Source organism: Wolffia australiana, chromosome 3 (assembly GCF_029677425.1).
Source record: "Wolffia australiana isolate 7733 chromosome 3, ASM2967742v1".
In the NCBI taxonomy this organism is placed as follows: Eukaryota; Viridiplantae; Streptophyta; class Magnoliopsida; order Alismatales; family Araceae; genus Wolffia; species Wolffia australiana.
The window spans coordinates 9197501-9217324 of NC_135837.1; the positions used below are offsets into that span (position 1 = coordinate 9197501).

The 19824-nt window shown below is 38.5% G+C and overlaps 1 protein-coding gene across 1 annotated transcript; it reads left to right on the forward strand.

The window, feature by feature from the left end:
* Window positions 1-1235: 1235 nt before the first annotated feature.
* LOC144700864 (GATA transcription factor 20-like) lies at window positions 1236-3140 on the forward strand. Its single transcript, XM_078572422.1, has 2 exons — window positions 1236-1998; window positions 2709-3140. The coding sequence occupies exons 1-2, from the start codon at window positions 1570-1572 to the stop codon at window positions 2925-2927; spliced, it is 648 nt and encodes a 215-aa protein (XP_078428548.1). The 5' UTR covers window positions 1236-1569; the 3' UTR covers window positions 2928-3140.
* Window positions 3141-19824: the final 16684 nt, after the last annotated feature.

A 19824-nucleotide genomic window follows, 5' to 3' on the forward strand; every position in this document is an offset into this window, starting at 1 on the left:
CGCAGCATCTCTTACCTTCTCTATCTCTCTCTCTCTCTCTCTCTCTCTCTCTCTCTCTCTTGTACGGACTCTACCCTTTTAAGTTATATTTCTCTCTCTTGCTCTGTGTTCCTCTCCCTCTCTCTCTCGAACTTGTCTCTATGGCGCACTGGCGATTCTCCGGTGTCTCATTTGTGCTACATCCATTTCTCCTAATGGTTTCTCCAGCTTCCGTATATCGTACTAAACCATAGTTTATCAGTCAGTCAGCGTCTCTCTTAAGTCTTAACCGCGAACTTTCTCGCTCTATGTTCCTCTGCATTTCACCAAACTCTTTCCCTGAAGTTATTCAGTTTTATATTTCTCTCATCTTCCAGAATTTATCTCTTTTGGGCTATTTTAATCTCTGCGGCCATAAAGCTGCAGTCTTCGATGGACGCCCTCTGCTCCTTTCCGGCCTGTTCTTGACCGGTGTCTACGCTGCTTCAGAGTAGACGGGCTCTGAGCAGACGAGAGAAGGGGAAAGAACGAGGAGCAACTGTCTTCTTCCTCTCTGCGCTCATCGTGATAGGAGATCCCGGCAGCCGGGTTGGCAAATTAGATATAGAGAGAGATGCATACATATCCATCGACTCTGACAGAGGTATACATGCATAATGATAGTGGCTGACGAGAGCTTTAGAAAGCTAAATAGATGAAATGACGTATATAGATCATATTTACTCGTCGAGGAATATATTTAAAGATAAATAAAAATATAGTTTGACATTCATATATGTATACTGAGAGAGAGATTGACAGACTGGAAAATATTAAAATAGAAGGACATCCTTCGATCTAATCGAAGGTTAAGTAGAAGCAGCTAGCTTATAGATAATTAGATAGATAGGCGGTCATCGAAACGTATGACGAGGTCAAAACAGATAAATATTATTGAAGTAGACAGTGGGATCTATTGGGATACTGATCTATAGATAATTAGATAGATAGTCATCTATAAAACAGGAGATAAAAGTATCTAGAAATAAGCAAGACATTTGTAAATATTTTAATGTATTGAGAGATGAAGAGAATGGAAGAGTTGTAGATTTGAACGGAATACTGAGATGGATAGGGAAGGGGGATGAAGAAAGATGCGACAGGCCTTTTGACTAGCGGCTGAGGCGGCCGCAATTCTCTCTCTGAACCCCTGATTTGCCTGCGTCTCTGAGTCTGCCCCTCTGCTAACACGTCGCCGTCATCCGAAGAAAGCCATCTGTGGTTGAAGCCCAGCGCTTCATCTCCATCCCCACTGAGCGAGACAGCGAAAAAACAAGTAACGATCTTCTTCCTTCTGACAACAGGAGGGGGGCCCTGCCCCCTTCATCCATCCCGGGGAGACTCGTACTCTCTGCTCTGCGATCCCCCCTCTCCCCTTCGGCCCTCCCCCGACCCCCCCTATTCTCTCTCCTCACACCGATCCCCGCGCCAGAGGCTTGACCAGGTTCCTTTCCAGCGATCCATTGGTTCCTCGCTCCTCTCTCTGTCTAACGAGTTGGGAGCAATGAAAGTCAGTCAGTCTGCGCCAAGAACCGGGCTTTATAAATCCATATGCTGGTTCTAATGCGGCACAGTTTTCTTCTTTCCAAACGATTAAAGAGAGAGATAGAGAGATCAAGTCATAGCGAGAGAAAGATGCAGCAGTGCAACAGCGAGAATAGGAGCTGCTTCCAGGGGGTGGGGGGAAGCGGACCGCTGTCCATCTTCTTCGCCATCGGTGGCGACGAAAGCGGAAACTCTCCGCCACCGTTGGCCGTAGACTGTACGCTCTCTCTGGGCACTCCATCTACTCGCCAAATATCGAACCATGTCGGCCCGCCCAACTATTCCATGCATCTGGACTTGCTTTCTTCTCCTTCGAGGCCATCCTCAGCGAGCTCTGCGAGGGTTGCAGCGGATCGCTTACATCTCCCTCGGAGGTGCGCCAACTGCGACACCACCTCCACGCCGCTCTGGAGAAACGGGCCTCGCGGTCCCAAGGTTACTTCTCTCTCTCTCTCTCTCTCTCTCTCTCTCTCTCTTCGTATCATCGTCTCTTCTTCTTGTATCTCTCTTTCTCTTTTCTAGTATTTATGCTTCGCCATTATCGCCTTGTTGCTATCCATCCTTATGTCATCAAGCAGCATCTTTTTTCTGCTAACATCTCTATCTGTATGCTTGTCTGACGTCTCTATATCAGGTTATTTTCCATCGTCACTAAATCTCTTTCTCTGGCTACATCATACGAACTCTATACACCCGTATTGACTTGTATATATTAATGTCTACATATGTATCCTGCTAAAAGTCATACATCTCGATACACCTACATGTACATACGTATCTCTTTCTCTACCTCTGACTGTCTATCTTTACGTATTTCTCTCTTTTTCTCTGTATCTATGAATAAAGCTGAGTCTCTCTCTGTATCTCTTTTTCTTTAGTCACATGTCTATTACATCTTTTCTTTTTCTCCGCAGCTTATTTTTTGCGGATATCTCCTCTACGTTTCCTTGTCCACACTCGTGCCTCTATTTCTCTATCGCCGAGTCTATCGACTCCCTTACTCTACCTCGACTCCGTCTCTTTCTTTATCTATCGGAGTCTTTTTTCTCTACTCCCTTGTACGTACCGTTATCTTGCTTTCTCTTTCCACTCTCATCTCTTCATCTCCATCTGTCTAACGTTATCTCACGGCGGTGGCTTGTTAGTCACTGTGTAACGCATGCGGGATACGGTACAAGAAGGAAGAGCGGCGCGCAGCCTCATCCGCCGTGGCCTCGCTGGCGCCATCCTCACCGTCGACTCTCCCATCGCTTCCACGGGTGCAGCAGCAGTTTCTTGCGGCCAACTACGAGCCACGGCCCGCTCTCTCATATCTCCCTTGGCGGCCCTTTAACGTCGGAGCTACAGCCCATTTCCACGACTGAGTTTATTAAATAGACCGACGGGAAGAAGATGGGACCCCTTTCTCTTTGGCGCTTCTGTTGTTCTTCTCACTCGTGGTGGCGCTATCGTTTGGACGGAATGTTGTCGTTGATTCCGTCTCTGGGCCTCTCAGAGTGAAAGATCCAATGAAATGTCCCTGATAAACAGATGAACTGCGAAGCTCTTCAGCGTGCCGCGTGGCGGTGTTTGTGTTAGCTTGTCTATTTCTGTTGAGCTGGCCGTCCGACCTGAACTTGGTCATTACGCTGGCTCATCTGGGCCAATTATGTGCGATGAATTTAACGTTGCGATCTTTGAGGCAAGATCAACAGGCTTGGATAGCCTATTTATTACCTAGTAGCAAAGATGTAATATTATTGCTCGCCAGGTGCTATATAAGTGATCAAATTTGTAGACATATAAGTGCTATATAAATACTCTAGTATTATATGTATGCCTCTATTTATATATTGCAAAAATACCAAAATGTCCACTAAATAGTTAGGCGATGAAACGGTAAAGCCATAAGATGGTGAGATTGGATAACTGGCGCAGTTAAATAATGATTGGGGCAATGGCAACTAACATTAATTTGAAATACGTGGCTGACTTTGAGTGTTTTAGATAAATGGGACTAAGTGATGGTATGTGCACTAAGAGGGAGTGAATTAGTCCTCATCTCTTCTGTTTGTGTTTTCTCTATTCGTTGGCTTGCAATCACCTAAAGTTTCCCTTCCGAATATATATTTTTACCCCAATTCGGGGACCCTAAACCTCTCGTTCGTCAGACATAATTTTTTAGAGATCCTAGTCAAAAGAAATTGGCCAACTGGAAACATAATTGTTTAGCCGCTCTGGAGTCCAAAAGACTTCCTACAATAGTTTAGCGAGATCAACCTGATTGTGATGCTTGCAGATCACAATCTGAAATATACATGCACTTTCATCTTATGGTCACTACTCTTCCATGAAGGTCCGCTTTCATCTCAAATATAATTCCGTCTTTGTCACAACCCATGCTGCCTTTTAGTACGTGTTCTAGAACTATGTGCGCTCTTTCCTGCAAAATGCTGTAAACGCCAAAGTTGACATTACCCGAGTCCACACCTTGACTCCTCCATAATCAAGCTCCGACTCTTCGCAAGGCACTTCCCAAATCAGTTAAGTAATTGGCCGACTGGAAACTAAAGTTGGAATTCAATACTCTAAACCCCAAGATATACCAGAACCCCTTTTGCGGCATCTTTTGAATTGAATCCAACTAATGCATCATCACAATACAAACCCTGCTCAAGTGAAACCTATCAGGTCCAGAACAAAACCTATGGATACACTTACTGAAAATGGGCACAAGTGATATCAATTAGTGTTTCGGCCAGCTTTAGTCTTCCAAGAAGTCCTCTACAATCCTGTGAATTGTTCCTAAAGTAAAGTTGGGCTTCCCTTGGCCCTTGGGGCAGCTCTGAACCGCGAGGGATTCAAACCCCGACAGTGCTTGATTTCCATATTAATAATTCTATTTGGAGGCCATGTTTAAATTTAAAGAAGACCTTTAAAAGTATATTTCACTATTACTATATTTTTCATATCCCTATATCACTTAATATTGTTTTTTTCATATAAAGCATATTCAAATCCAGTATTAAAATAAAGTAATGTGTAAAAGGATTTCAAATTTCTGTTTTAATGTCGTTCAAATTTTTTTTAATTCAATACTTTATTTCTTAATCGGTATTTAATTTAATAATTTTATATTTGAGTAATTGAATATATTGCTTCTTTATCCAGTGAAATATAAATAAAATGCTATTTGATTTAGTTTTTTTATGAATTGGAATAACTGATTTTAAAAGTATAATTCTAACGCTATTTTACTCAATATTTTTTATGATCCCAGTATATTCACTAAACTTTTATTTTAGGCATTTGCTGTCTGGTATGTTGGATCTTCAATTTCCTTTTGGAATTTATGAGAAAACATTTAAGTCAATACCTTAGGCCCTTAATGTTATTCAAACAATTTTATGAAGTCCAGTAATTAATCAGAAGTAAATAAAATCAGAATCAGCGTAAAATAAATCCCCACTATAAATACTTGCTATTTGAAAAAGTATTTGCCTAATAGATATTTATATATTTAATTAAATAAAGTAATAAAAATAAATACTACTTAAATAAATATTCATAATAAAAAATCAAAAAACTTGTTCCAGTCTGAACTATTCAATAAGATTATTATTGCATGTTTCTTATCGTGCAATAATAATTGTGCTCCAGTTTTACACAATGAGCTTTAGTTTTATTACTACTCAAATAAATCATGTTGCTATTTAAGTGCAATAATAAATGATATCATAAATACAATTTAAAAGGTTTTATAACATCTTTATCCTTTTTGTTGATAACATAATATCTATTTTTAATACCTATATAATTCAATATATGTTTTTAGTATTGTATTGCTTATTTATACATAATTCTATTCAAATCAATACTTTTAAATTTTATTTATTTTAAATTAAACAACTATTTTAATAATTTTATTTTAAAATTATCCTAATTACTCATATTTTTAATTCACTTTAATGATCCCTATATCTTCAATAATTTTTAACTCTTAGGCGTTTATTTTAGATATGTGTTTTAAAATAAATAATTTCAATAATTACTATTAGATGAAGTTGCAGCTTAATGGGAACTAATTCGGATGATATATTTTAATTTTATCCTAAGCTTTAAGCAAAAATTGTCTGAGTTATTCAAACTATTCATTATATAATTTACCTTTTCCAATGCCTAAATGGTTAATAATTCATTTAATCATATAAATAAATATTATTTTAAACAAATTATTAAACAATAATTTAATTTTCTTCAAATTATATTGTATTATTAGCCTCAATATTTAATGATTATTATTTTAATTTCTGATATGATGTTATATTTGTATAGCTATTGAATATTTTTGTGTCTTTATACAAAAAGTGGTTTGATACTTATGATTGTTTTTTTTTAAAAATAAAAAAAAAAAAATATATAATAATATTTTCATATAAATTTATAAATTTTTTTGATGTTTATGATATAAAATATATATTATTATTTTTTTATTTTTATTATTTTATTAATATTTTTTCTTTTTTTATTTAATTTTTTTTTATATATATTTTTTAATTTACATTACACACATTGAATATAATTATAATATTAACAAATATATATATTATATAATTAGAATTAGAAATGATTGTTTACATTGTTAATATCATGCATGTTTCTATTTTTAATTTTGAAGTTTACAGTGTAATAGTAGTCCAACAAGTTAATAGTTTCAATGATTCAATGGTTTTTGCTTAGTTATGTGATTATTTTTTATGTTCACCTATAAATTATTTATCTGAATACCATCTGATAAGAGCATGAGCTGGTGGTTGGTATGCCAAGGCCCTCAATTAATGTTGACCAAGTGCATTGGGAGGTATGTCCTGCCAATGCACATGGGAATGTATCTCATAATTGGCATGTGTGTCAGTCCTATGGGTCACCTTGGATATGTGGTGAAGAATGTTGGTTAGTCATTACTATTTCACGGTGAAAAACAAAAGTCCCATAGTTGCACCCATCAGAAATTCAAACGATAATGACACCAAGAACATAAGGCATGACATATCTTGTTCATGCAGTTGTCTTGAGGTACTCCTTACTTTTTAGAAAAAGTCCATGATATTGCATAAGTTTGCTACATAAAGAAGAATATTTGTATGCAAATATTATATATAATTCAAATAATATTTATATAATTATAGTATGTTGTTATCCTATCTTAAATTATAGATTTAATTCTATCTGCTTACTATATTTTAACATCAATATTTTTTTTATGTTTTTATTTAACTATGTTTTAGTTTAGGATGTGTGATTTTAGATTTCATTTAAAAGTTATGATTATTCTTGTCTTTTAACCCTTAAAAAAAGTATCTCTAACTTCCAGTTCCTATGGAGATGATTTAACTTTTGCGATATACATGAGTACGTTCATTATATAATTATTATTCTATTGTAAAAAGTTATAATTCAACCGCAGGTTAGCACACAACGTTTACTCTCTCAAATAATTGCCAGTTTTTGGAGATTTTTGATGCCGCTGCGTTACTGCATTACCGTGATTGCCACTTACTTCATTGTTGCAATTTGTTGATTTGTACATTTTATTTCATGATTAACAACCTGAACTAGTATGCATATTAGTTGGTTTTATCAAAGAATATCATTTTCCTCATTAAGTACATAATACATTTTTCTTATTGTTCTTCAAAATTTCATGATGTGTGCATAAGTGAAGAATTAATATAGTTTTACAATTTGGTTTTGATTGCGTGATTTCATAATGTTTGACATTTTCCAATAAAAAATCTGATTCCTCATGAGGTTATATTATTTTCAGGAATTTATTGAACAATTAAATAGTTACCTTTGATAAAAGAAGAATTTAATTAGTTTGGGCTAAAGCTAACCTAGAGAGGTCAAACTGAACTGCACAAGTGCATCAACTCCAGTCAACCTCTTGTCCCTAGTTCAAGGCTGGCAGTTCAAAAAAGAAATAGAAGTGAAGATAAATGGGCTTGACTGCTTTTTATGGAGCTTTGAGGTCCCACCTTTCTTGACTTCCACCTTGATGTATCATCATCATCATCCCTCTCCTATGACAAACTCCCTTACTCAAGCCTCTCAATGAGGCTCAATGGGATGTCGACCACCAGAGTTTATGATGGATATTAGGTGGCCGTCAAGCCAAATCACACCACCATGTTTATTTAATTTCATTGCATAAAATATTACTTTCATTATTATTCTAATGTGATTTTTATAATAAAGTCTATGAATGTGTGCAATGACATCATGAATTATGATGAGATCATAATACAGAGATCACTAGTCTTTAATTTTAAATATTCCAATTCGATGGATAGTCGAGATGGACATCAAAATATTCAACTAGAATAACAATAACTGATCCTACTTATATGTTCTGTATAGTTGATCTTGTGGCTATAAGTGTGGTGACACTAAATATAGATAGTGGGTGCTCCTTGGAGAAAAAGTTCACTGAATTGATTCGTATGATTTCCTAAATGGTATTATACCTAAATGCCAATCAGGTTGATTCATGTCACAGTTCTATAAGTGATCTAGTAACCTGAGACACCAAGGACATCTCATGAATAGATGAATACATTTTGATTATGACTTACAAGCCTCTAATCATGGGATTCAAACAAGTCATAGCTCGGGTGTAGTAAGAAGCTTACAGAGGTGATTGAGTGGTCAAGGCGAGAGCATCCGGCCTTGGTATAAGAGGAGAATGACTCAAGGAAGACGATGAAGAAAATGCATGGCCCATGTAGTAAGGAAATTAGAGGAGTACTCCAATGATCTTTGTTACACATTAGTAATAATCGAATGACGGATTTCAATTTGACGATCAACCATACCCTAAGTCGTTCAAGAGTTTCACATAGATGACGGATTTTACGGTAACTGATGACAATAAAGGTTCCATGAGAGAGTTCAAACACTATTCTGTATTAGGGAAGGTCGTGCGGTGCGGTGAAAATTTTTGCATGCACAAAAGGGTATGTGCTATGTGCGGTGCGGTTTCGTGGGGGATTTCGCACCACACAATGCACAAATATGCAGAAATTATATGTTAAACGAAGAATCGGATCTGCTGTCATTTGGAAATGTGCACAAGGTTATGCAGATCACTCCATTGCTGCCGCCTCCAATAGATCTTTTGAATCTCCCTGCTTCCATCGGTAAGGACATAAACCTTTGTTCTATCTTCTATTTTGATTTCATACTTTCGGTAGGATTTTATTGTACTACTTATCTGTGTTGTGAATCCGCGTACGTCTTGCTTTCCCCGGCTGACTGCTTGAAATTTGGTTTTTTGAACGAAAACTCCTTGCCGATCTGTGCCTCGAATTTCTTCTGATGCATCTAATCTAAGAGATCTTGCTTGGGAATTGCAACATCGATTGCGTGATGATGGGATGATCGAGAGGATTGGGGATGGACTGGCAAAATGATCGATCGAGGATTGAAGATTGAAGATTGAAGATTGAAGATAATAATTGAAGATTGATCTTTTTATTTCTCTATCTCTCTATCTATCTATATCTATCTATCTATCTATATCTCTCTATCTATCTATCTCTCTATCTATCTATCTCTCTATCAATCTATCTATCTATCTCTCTATCTATCTATCTCTCTATCAATCTATCTATATCTCTCTATCTATCTATCTCTCTATCTATCTATCTCTCTATCAATCTATCTATATCTCTCTATCTATCTATCTCTCTATCTATCTATCTTTCTATCTATCTATCTCTCTATCTATCTATCTCTCTATATATCTATCTATCTATCTCTCTATCTCTCTATCAATCTCTTTATCGATCTCTCTATCTCTCTATCTATATCTCTATCCATCTCTTTATCAATCTCTCTATCTGTCTATCTATCTCTCTATCTCTCTTTATCAATCTCTCTATCTATCTTTCCATCTATCTATCTATCTCTCTGTCTATCTATCTATCCATCTCTCTATCTATCTATCTTTCCATCTCTCTATCTATCTATCTCTCTATTTATCTATATCTATCTCTCTCCCCCTCTATCTCTCTCTGTCTCTGTCTCTTTCAGGTTTGGTGGTTTCCTTTTTTTTCTTTCTTTCACTAATATTTTAGTCCAGTGTCTACTTTTTGCCCTCTCCATCTCTATAGTTATCTCTCTCACTATCTATCTATTTATGCATCTCTCTCTTCAGGTTTGGGTGGTCTCTTTATTCTCTCTCACTGCTCATTTTTTGGTGTGATGTCTACTTTATTCTCCCAATCTCTCTCTATCTGCCTGTCTATTTATATCTATCTCGATGTATATATGTATTTGTCTCTATTAATATTTATCTCTCCCTATTTTCATAAACCTTAATAAACATATCCCTCAATCTATATATATCTATTGGGCTCTCTCCATTTCTATCTATATATATTTATATCTCTCTCTATCTCAAGTTATATCCCTATTTATATATTTCTCCCTCTTGTTTCGTTATCTTTTTATCTCTAGCTCTGTCTTTGTCTTTCTTAGTCTATCTATTTATATATCTCTTTCTGTCTCCTTATCTTTATCCATCTATCCATATATTTCTCTATCTCTATTTCTTTCTCTCTCTATCTTAGTTCATCCCGCACTTTATCTCTATCTCTATCTTGTTCACTCTTACTATCTTTCTCTTTATTTATCTCTCAATGTAGTAAATTCATAGTATTTTTTTAAGATCATTTGTAATTTGTGAAACAATAATACATTATCCGTTAAATTCAGTAAATTATTAGGTTTTTTAGAAATCATTTATGAACTGATAATATAATCGATATAATACTAAAAAGGTCTTATTTAATTTTAGGAATAATTTCCAAGGCAAAATAAAATAAAAACAAACCGTTAAAATCATAACATAATCGATAGTAGCCGTCAAAGTTATAGGAAATTTAAAATCATTTCTAAGGCAAAGAATAATATAAAGTTAATGGTTTAATTTATAATATTATCGATAGCAGTTGTTAAATTTCTTAAAAATTATTAATTAATTGTATTTCTTAATGTGATAGACACCATAAAATACATTAAAAATCATTAAAGGAAAATCTTAAAATCTTGGAAATCAGTTATAACGCCAAAGAATAAATCAGTTATACCGTTAAATTCATCATATTATCGATAAAAATATTTAAAATTGTAGTAATTTCATACTTTATTTTAAAAATCATTTGTAATTTTTTAAAAAATTAAACATTAATATAAAAGTAATGGTTTAATTCATAATATTATCGATAGCAGTCATTAAATTTCTTGAAAATTCTTAATTAATTGTATTTCTTAATGCGATAGACCCATAAAATACATTAAAAACTTGTGTCACTTTGGCCATTATCCTTCATATTTCCTACTAAGCACTGTGAAAGCATAGAGGGGTCCATAATGAAATCAGTAGTTGAGAATGTGATTAAATGTTATGATGAGTCAGAATCAAATCATTAGCATAGAAAAGTATACTTAATTAGCAGGTAAAACTGACCACTCAAATCTGAGTTTAAAACGGAAGGACTTCATTGGGGTCTCAAGTTGTAGAATATGGCTCTCAAAATATTGCATGCAGACCCAAAATCATTCACAGTTAGGCAAAGACTATTACTGGATTTTCAGCTCAGGATTGCCTTGTTCATCAATGACATGAAAAAGGACTTGACATTCAAAGCCTTCAGCAATGGCACTTGCTCGCTCTGCTGCCTTTTCCATCCGTGATATAACATCATAAAGACATTATGTAATTTCTAACAAGGCCATGACCTCTCCATTTTCAAGGACTGGAAGGTGCCTAAATTTTCCTGCAACCAAATAGTTGTAAGAATAAAAGAGTGAAGAAGACCAATGACACATAAAAGAAAAGTTGTTTGTGATTGAGATATGGATTTTGGGGAGCTACTGCTGCCCGCATTGTTGCACACAGTCTATTAAATATAAATTTTTTTGAAGAAAATTCCATAACAAGAGATTGAGTAAGATTTGTTTCCTCAACACGAAATGAATGTGGTAAGAAGAGATTGAGTAAACGTGGACGTGGTCGTTCGGTTTGCTTTGTGCAAATTTTTTTCTAAGATGTAGGTGATATTCGGAGTAAAAATGTTAAACAAATAAAATGAAAATAAGAAAGAGATAGCAAGCACAATTATGGTAATACAGAGGGAAGAACATGCAACCTTTTCCGGGAACACACAGAGGAAGAATCATACTCCTCCCCTTCAAATTTCTCCCCGCTTTCAACACTGTGGCAGAAGTGACATATCATCAGAAGAGGTAGACCAGTGCTAAATAGCAAATATGAAATGAACCACTAGAAATGAGATTAACCATAGAATATCAAATAATAAAGTAGCAAGTAGTAAAGCATACCATTGGGTCTTCACCGTTGTCTTCGTCTGATTGCTTTATATTGGTGTCTTCACCCTCTTCCGCTCGCCACCAACACTTTAGTGTCATAAGTAATTCAACGCTCTCTGTCATCAATCTTGAACGTTTTTAGTTGATGACTGCATGACCAGCACAGAAGAATCTTTCCGACGGAGCACTCGCGCAGACTGATAGGAATTCCTTCGCAACCATTGCCAGCCATGGATATGAATGTTCTCGTGTTATTTTCCACCAATGCAATGGTACAACCCCCTCGAGAGGAGGCGAGCTCTTGTACACGTCTAACTCATGTCTTGGGGTAATGGTGTGCGTCTGCTCACTGTCCGGTAACAACTCGTCCAGTGCTTCACTGACGAATAATGTAGACGTCCAGTCTAGTCGTAAGCAGGCCGAGGAACCTCAAGGAATGATGTTGCTGTCATCGGTGATATCGGGGGACTACAGTAAGCGTTGCACATACACGACTCTTTCATCTCGTTAGTTGTGGTTCATTAACTGTAACTTCATGGAGGGATCAGCGAGGGCAGCAACGGTGAATGTTGTGTTGCAAGTGAGGACTGATGTATATCTGCTCATCTTACTCTTCATCGCCTCACAAGTCTTGTACACTAATGTCCGTTGCTCGATGGACATAACACTGTTCACTCGTAAAATATTTTCCTATATAATACCAGCCATTACACCTTTTAAGTGTCTCATCACTGCTCTGATAATAACAATTGCCTCATTTGTTGTGGGTGCTTTTGAATGGCATGCAACTGTAACAGCCAACTGAAGGGGTTGCAATATACCCACAAACTCCTTCACCATTGCCCATTCCTCGTCACGTAATACTTGTTTTCGTAAGACATTCAATGCTATGATATCTATGACATCCCTTTTCTCAACCACAGCAACTAACATGGCGTACGTAGAATTCCATCTTGTTGGGAAGTCCATTGAATTTTTTTATGATCAGGCAACCCAAATTGCTTGCATAATGCTACATAGCGTTCTTCACGCTGGGTTGAGCCACGTATCCCTGCGACTATCTTGCAGAGCCAATGTATGACATCACCTAGATTAGATGCATAGAACAGAGCAAGTATGTTGTCGTGCTCTACATCGTTCATACCAGCCATATCATCCTCGTCTATAATCAATGACTCTGATGGTGCCTCTGTCATACCTAGTGAGCTCATCCCAGCCTGGACCACAAGGTTTAGCATGTGTGCTATGCAAAGCATGTGCCCGCTTGCACTAAAATGAGGGTTTTCTAACTTCAGATGCTCCTCTAGAATAGTCATCATCTTTCTGTTGTTCAATGTGTTGTCTGTAAAACAAGACAAATGAAACAAGAAGAGAACAATAAAAAGAAAGGAAGATGAAAACATGATGATTAAAAGATGAAGAGAGCAAGAAGAAAACAAAGGAAGAAGAACTAAGAAGGATAAAGGAAGGACATCAGAAGAAATTAAAGACGATAACAAAACAAAAAACTGAAGAGGAAAAAATGAGGCAAATAAGAATAAAAGAAGAAGAAGAAGAAGAAGATAAAAGAGAAAGAATCATGAAAATAAAGAGAGATGAGAATAAAATAAATTGAAAATGAAAAGAAGAAGAAGATAAGAACAAGAAAGGAAGAAGACAGACCAAGAAAAGGGAAAATAGAAGATTGAAAGAAGAAGAAAAGAATACTAGAAACAAAGTAAAATGAAAATAAGACGAATGAAAGAAGAAGAAGAGAACAATAAAAAAAAAGGAAGATGAAAACATGATGATTAAAAGATGAAGAGAGCAAGAAGAAAAGAAAGGAAGAAGAACTAAGAAGAATAAAAGAAGGACAGGGGAAGAAATTAAAGAAGATAACAAAACAAAAAACTGAAGAAGAAAAAAGGAGGAAGAGAAGAATAAAAGAAGAAGAAGATAAGAGAAAAAGAATGACGAAGATAAAGAGAGAACAGAAGAATAAAGAAGTCAAGAAGTGAAAATAAGAAGAAGACGAACGGATGAAAGAAAACCAGAAGGTGGCATGAAGAATAGAAGAAGGAAACCACAAGACAAACGAAGGAAACAACTAACTTGTTGGGTGGGGGATGGGGGCGTGTTTGCGTCGGGCATTTCTGCACTCTGCACGAGAGTAATCAGTGGGCCGACAACGAGTGGGCGGATGACTCAGACGAGAGGGCGGTCAAACCTCAGAAGTCAGAACTCAAAAGCCAGAACTCAGAAGGAGAAGGGGGGGGGGGAAGGGGTGCGGGGGCCCGGGAGGTGAGGGGGACAAGGAAATATTTGCACACTCGCACATAACCGCACCGCAGATACTTGTGAGCGGTGTGTGGTGCGGTGTGCAAATTTTGTGTGCAGTGCGGTGTGCGGAATTTGCACCGCTCCGCACAAACGCACGAAAACCAACCGCTCGCACATTTGGACCTACCTTAGGGGAGGGGCGCGGGGGCGTGGGAGTTGAGGGGGACAAGGAAATATTTGCACACTCGCCATAACCGCACTGTACATACCTGTGAGCGGTGTGCGGTGCAGTGTGTGAATTTTGTGTTCGGTGCAGTGTGCTAAATTTGCACCGCACCGCACAAACGCACGAAAACCAACTGCTTGCGCGTTTGGACCTACCTTACTCTATATCTTCTAGAGTACGAGGTGTATCTTGGTACCCTACGATTGGGTTAAATTGATCCTTAGTTAATTAGTCTATATGTTGATATAGTTAATTAATAAGATTGGCCAATAATTAATACTGGGCCATTAAAGTCATTAACTAGAATGATGCATCGGCCAAGAGGGACACACACATAAGATCATAGGGGCATGGTGAATATATTTTACTTTATAGGGTTTGTGAGAAAAACTTAAGTAAAATATAAATAGGGAAGGGGCACTCATTTCCAGCACCCAAGCCAGCCATAATTAAGAGCCCCCTTTCTCCACTCTGCTCTCTTCTCTACTCAACCAATGAGAGTGTTTTCATGGTGAGAAGATCTTCAAAAATTTTAAGGAGAGTTGAAGAATAAGAGGTGAAGATTCAATCACAACTTGATCGGGTGGATAATTCTAGAGGCCAGACACATGAAAGGCTTCAGAATGATCTCAGAGTGGGAAAGTCAAGGGTGGAACAACTTCCCCATAAGGTACATGTGATATATGATTTCACAGATCGATTGAGAATTGATTTACACGCTTCCACATTATGTAAACCATGTTTTCCATGGTTGAACCAAGGCAAAGAACCCATCACTTTAAAGATAAAATAACACAATAAAATCATGCTCATGTGATGAGGATGATATTGATTTTGTGTTTATTTTTGTGGAGACACTAAAGAGATATAGCAAGTATTTCTTTTGCACCTAAGTAGACACATGGTGGTTCAGGTCACTGTGGTGTAAGTACTTGTCGTGGATTGACATTTGTGTTTTAACTATGAACTACTAGTCCCTAATCACACGATTCTAAGCACTCTAAGCTCAGATTAAGCTACAAGGCCATGAATGTGTTTGCATGGTCAACATATGATTGTCCACCCTCAATATTGGAGGAGGCAAACTCAAGGGAGATAATTGATGTAGCCCAGAAGCCCATTTTTTGAGGCCCATAAGCAACTTGTGGCCCAAGAAGGAGATTCTTCTAGAACTGAAGGGATTTGTAGAAATGACCTAGAGCCCCTCAAAATCCTCTGACAGGATTTTATCTGACAAGATTTTCTCTAAAAGGATCTTCAAATTCATACCTAACAGAATCCCTTGACAGATTCTTCTTTTGCCATGATATCTGATCTAACTTGTTAGAGCTGCATATTCTTTTGTTTTGTCCCATCAGGATCTTCTTGATCCACACAAATATCTCCGGACAGATTTTACTTGCCCCGAAATCTACAAGATATCTCTGCTCAGGCCTTTCAGGCTGCTTATCCTCTGTTTTAGCTGGTTAGAATTATTTTTCTCAATGTTGTGACTTGTCATTGCATGGGTACAGACCTTCTGGACGACCCTGCACTTGTTATGGCCTATATAAGGCCCCCATGTACCCTTGAAGGATCATTATTGATGTTTATTGTTTTGTTGAAACTGTTGTTTCTCCCCTCTGAGTGTTCTCTTTGCTAGAGAGTGCTTTGCCGCTTGTGGATTCAAGCACAACCTGATGCAACACGACCCTGCCGGGATCAACAGCTCGCGTTGCAACACAGGGCGGAGAAACCAAACAATTAATGTGACTCAATGGGATGATGAATGATGTGAGATTTAAAACAATGAGAAGCACAACGCAGCGACCGTGGTAGGGTGTACACCCCAGAAGTTTTCTGTGCGTTCCACGTACGGTCAGACTCCCAATGACCCGATAGATAAACGAGACACGCCAACAGTGCGAATTCCCGCGGTCGGATTGGGGCGCACCCATACAACGAGAACACGATCAAATGGATACGGAATTAAGCCCCCTTCAATCCCAGGTAAACAAGGATCCTACAAATGCTAATCCCCAGCGGTGGAGCACGCAAAGAAAGTATTAAAAGATGTAATAATACTCAAAGGGGAATGCAGGCGGACCTGCAGGACCGGAGTCCGGTAGATCGCGGTGAATCGAAGCCTTTTGTTCGGTGTTGAGAAGACTGACAAGGCGGCGGCGATGGTCGTAGTTGCAGGAGCAGTCGACCCAGCAGTGGCGGACCTAGAGGCTGGCGCTAAGAGGGGTGGCCGACTGGCTGCTAGCGGCGGGCACCCTGGTCGGATGACGCTGAAGGCTGGCAGGTGGCGTTCTTGGCTGAGGCGCCAAGTGCTGGGCAGGCAGCGAGCGCTCTGGCTGGGGCGTCGGTTGCTGGTTTTGGCAGCGGGCGTCTCGGTTAGGGCGCCGATTGCCAGTCCTAGTAGCGGGCGTTCTAACTGAGGCCCGGCGGTTGGTCTTGGCAGCGGGAGCCATGGTCAGGGTGTCGGCTGCCGGCGGGCGACAAGCGTTCTGGTTGGGGCGCCGACCGCGATCCTCATGGCGGGCGGCCTGATAGGGCGTCGGCTGCTGGTGAGCGGCGGGCGCCGATTGCGGCTGGATGGCGGGCGCCCTGATTGGGGCGCCAGCTGTTGGCGGGCTGCGGGCACTCCGATCGGGCGTCGGCTGCGTTCTTGTTAGCGGGTGCCCTGATCGGGGGCGCCGGCCTGTGAGGGGCAGCGGACGCTCTGGTTGGGGTGCCGGCTGCTGGCTGGCGGCGAGCGCTCTGGTTGGGGTGCCTGCTGCTGGCCGGTGGCGGGCGCTCGGGTTGGGGCACCTACACCGACGGCGGCGGTGGGTATCCTGGTTGGGGCACCTACACCGACGGGGGTGGCGGGTATCCTGGTTGGGGCACCGGTAGTGGTCGTGGGGCGCCGAAGTCGACGGCGGCGGCGGAGGCTAAGCGTCTCGGCGGCGTGCTCCGGCGGTCTCTCCTCCGAGAGACGTAAGCAGGAGCGGCGGCGGCAATATGTCGGCGTCACGATTCTGGTGTTGTATATACAAATTCCCGATCGTCGGCGGTGCAGCGGTGGCGGTATGGCGGCGGCGGCGGCGTCCTCTTCTCCCTCAAGGGATCCCCTCCCTTCTCCTGGAGGATTCCTCCTCTTCCAAGCAAACTCTGTCAAAAAACAAACAATAATTCTCCTTGTTTTCCTCTATGGCATCTCTTCTCCTTTTATAGGAGGAGAGAGAAAACCCTAGGGGTCGGCCCATAATTAGGGAAAAACCCCTAATCTGGCCATAAATTATGGTCCAAAACACAATGGAAGGGCCCAAAAAACATGGGGGGCCTTCCCACATAAACACACGATGAAAATCCACGAAGAAACGCAAGGGAAATAATTCGGGGAACTTCCTCGCCAAGCCGTATACTTGAACTCCGGATCCATCACGTTGGCTCTGGCTTCGCAGCGTGGCTGCTCACGTGCCGCGATGGGCCGATCACGTGCTTCGGCTTGCGGATGGTCCCCCATCACAACCCCTTGTGGACTCAAAGGTTGGAGAAGCTAGTTCTGTGGATTCAGGATTTGTCTCCTTTGAGTGGAGCAAGGCTTGTGGATTCAAGTCCTGTTCCTACACCGTTTCTGCACTAAGGCTGTGTCAATAATGACATATAGTCCTCGATCAAGGCATTAGATATATCAAAAAACTGAATTAAATGATTTCCCGATGTATCAATTCTAACTGGTATCACCAATTATGATTAGATAGGTAACCATGCCATAATTCATTAGAGATGCATCATGTGGATGGGGCATTAATCATACATGTGAAGGATTACAGTTGGTATATTTATACGTTTTTAATCTACTCTTATCATATCTGCCTATTTGCCTTAGAATTAGACACTAATGGTTCATGGGTCCAGTTGTATCCTGTCAATTAAGGCTCTATATTCTTTGGCTCTTTTGCAGTGCATGAGCTGCCTTTGGTCCAAAATTCCTCATGTTTTGTACTTTTGGGGCTTCAACTTTGCTGGATCTGAAATTGCCAACATTTTCCTTTTCTAACTTTTTCTCTTCGATAACTTCCCTTTTGTTTTTTTGTTCTAAAAATTCCTAAAAAATAAGTAATCTCGCCAAAAAGAAGTCTATTTTTTGATATTATCAAGCAAGACCTTAATGAATTATCAAGTAAATCATATGACATTCACCTATTAAAGTGAAACTCACTGATTTCATGTGTGACTTGTGTTTCTGCATTAACATCACGATACCATGCACCTTAATTTTACATCTTTCAACATAAAATCGCAGTTACGTGCATATAATTTCATGCATGTTATGTGGCTGGTCAAGAGTTCTCAGATTTCTTATCACCTTGGACATACTTTATCTTTATACTTACCATAGTTTTCAAAAATACATATAATCTAAAAACATCATTTAAAATCCAATGAACCTTGTGTGACAACCTTTAGTATCATGTGTGCTATATGGGATATACCAGAGATACGCAAGAAATTATGTGTGCTATGGGATAAAACTTAATATCCAAATTGTGTGTGCTAATAAAAGTGCTATAAACTTGGCTAAAAGTCCTAGTGTTCATTATAGAACTATACATTGATAAGGCATCACTTCATTCATAGTCATATTAACAAAGGACATAAACTGAATTTTGTTGAAACTTAAAATCAATTGGACGATATATTTATTAAATAAGTAACCCATGAAAGATTTAATATAAAAATACATGAACTAGGTATGATTAAATCAGGTCACTATCTAGCTCACCACGAAAATCTGAATTTATAAAACAAATTGGATAAGTTCATATTAGGTGGAAGAATGATGATTAGCATAAGGATTTCATTTGAACATGGGGAAATAAGGATTATGGTCAGAAAGCATGTTTTTTTATATAAAATTAATAAAATTTATGTTGTAAATAATAATCAATTTTTTGCTGTATTTTTAGTTTCTGAATCTTTTTTTAAAATGTGGCTATTTTGATGTTTTTAGATCATTTTTTCTCATTTTAACAACTTTTTGGGAACATTATTAGTTTAACTGAACCTCTTATATAGATAAAATGTATTCGTATATTCATTTCTATACATTTTAAATTTTGAAGCATGATATATTCATTTATGCATCTCTTTTTAGGGGAGCTACGGATTGGGTGGGTGGGGGGGGGGTATTTTTTTAACTCCGTTAAAAATTTTTGACAGTCATAAAAAGGGGGATACTATAGGAACATATGGTTTTAATGATTTATAAATTGATATGAGTTTTAAAATGTATGTATCTATTATAAAAGAGACGTCCATAAATTCAGTACTTGAAAATTTCGTTTATATATATGTAAGTTGATCCACATTTTGCAGGAAAATTGACCAAGACTCAGCCTATTACGCAAATATGAGAAAGTGAATGTTAC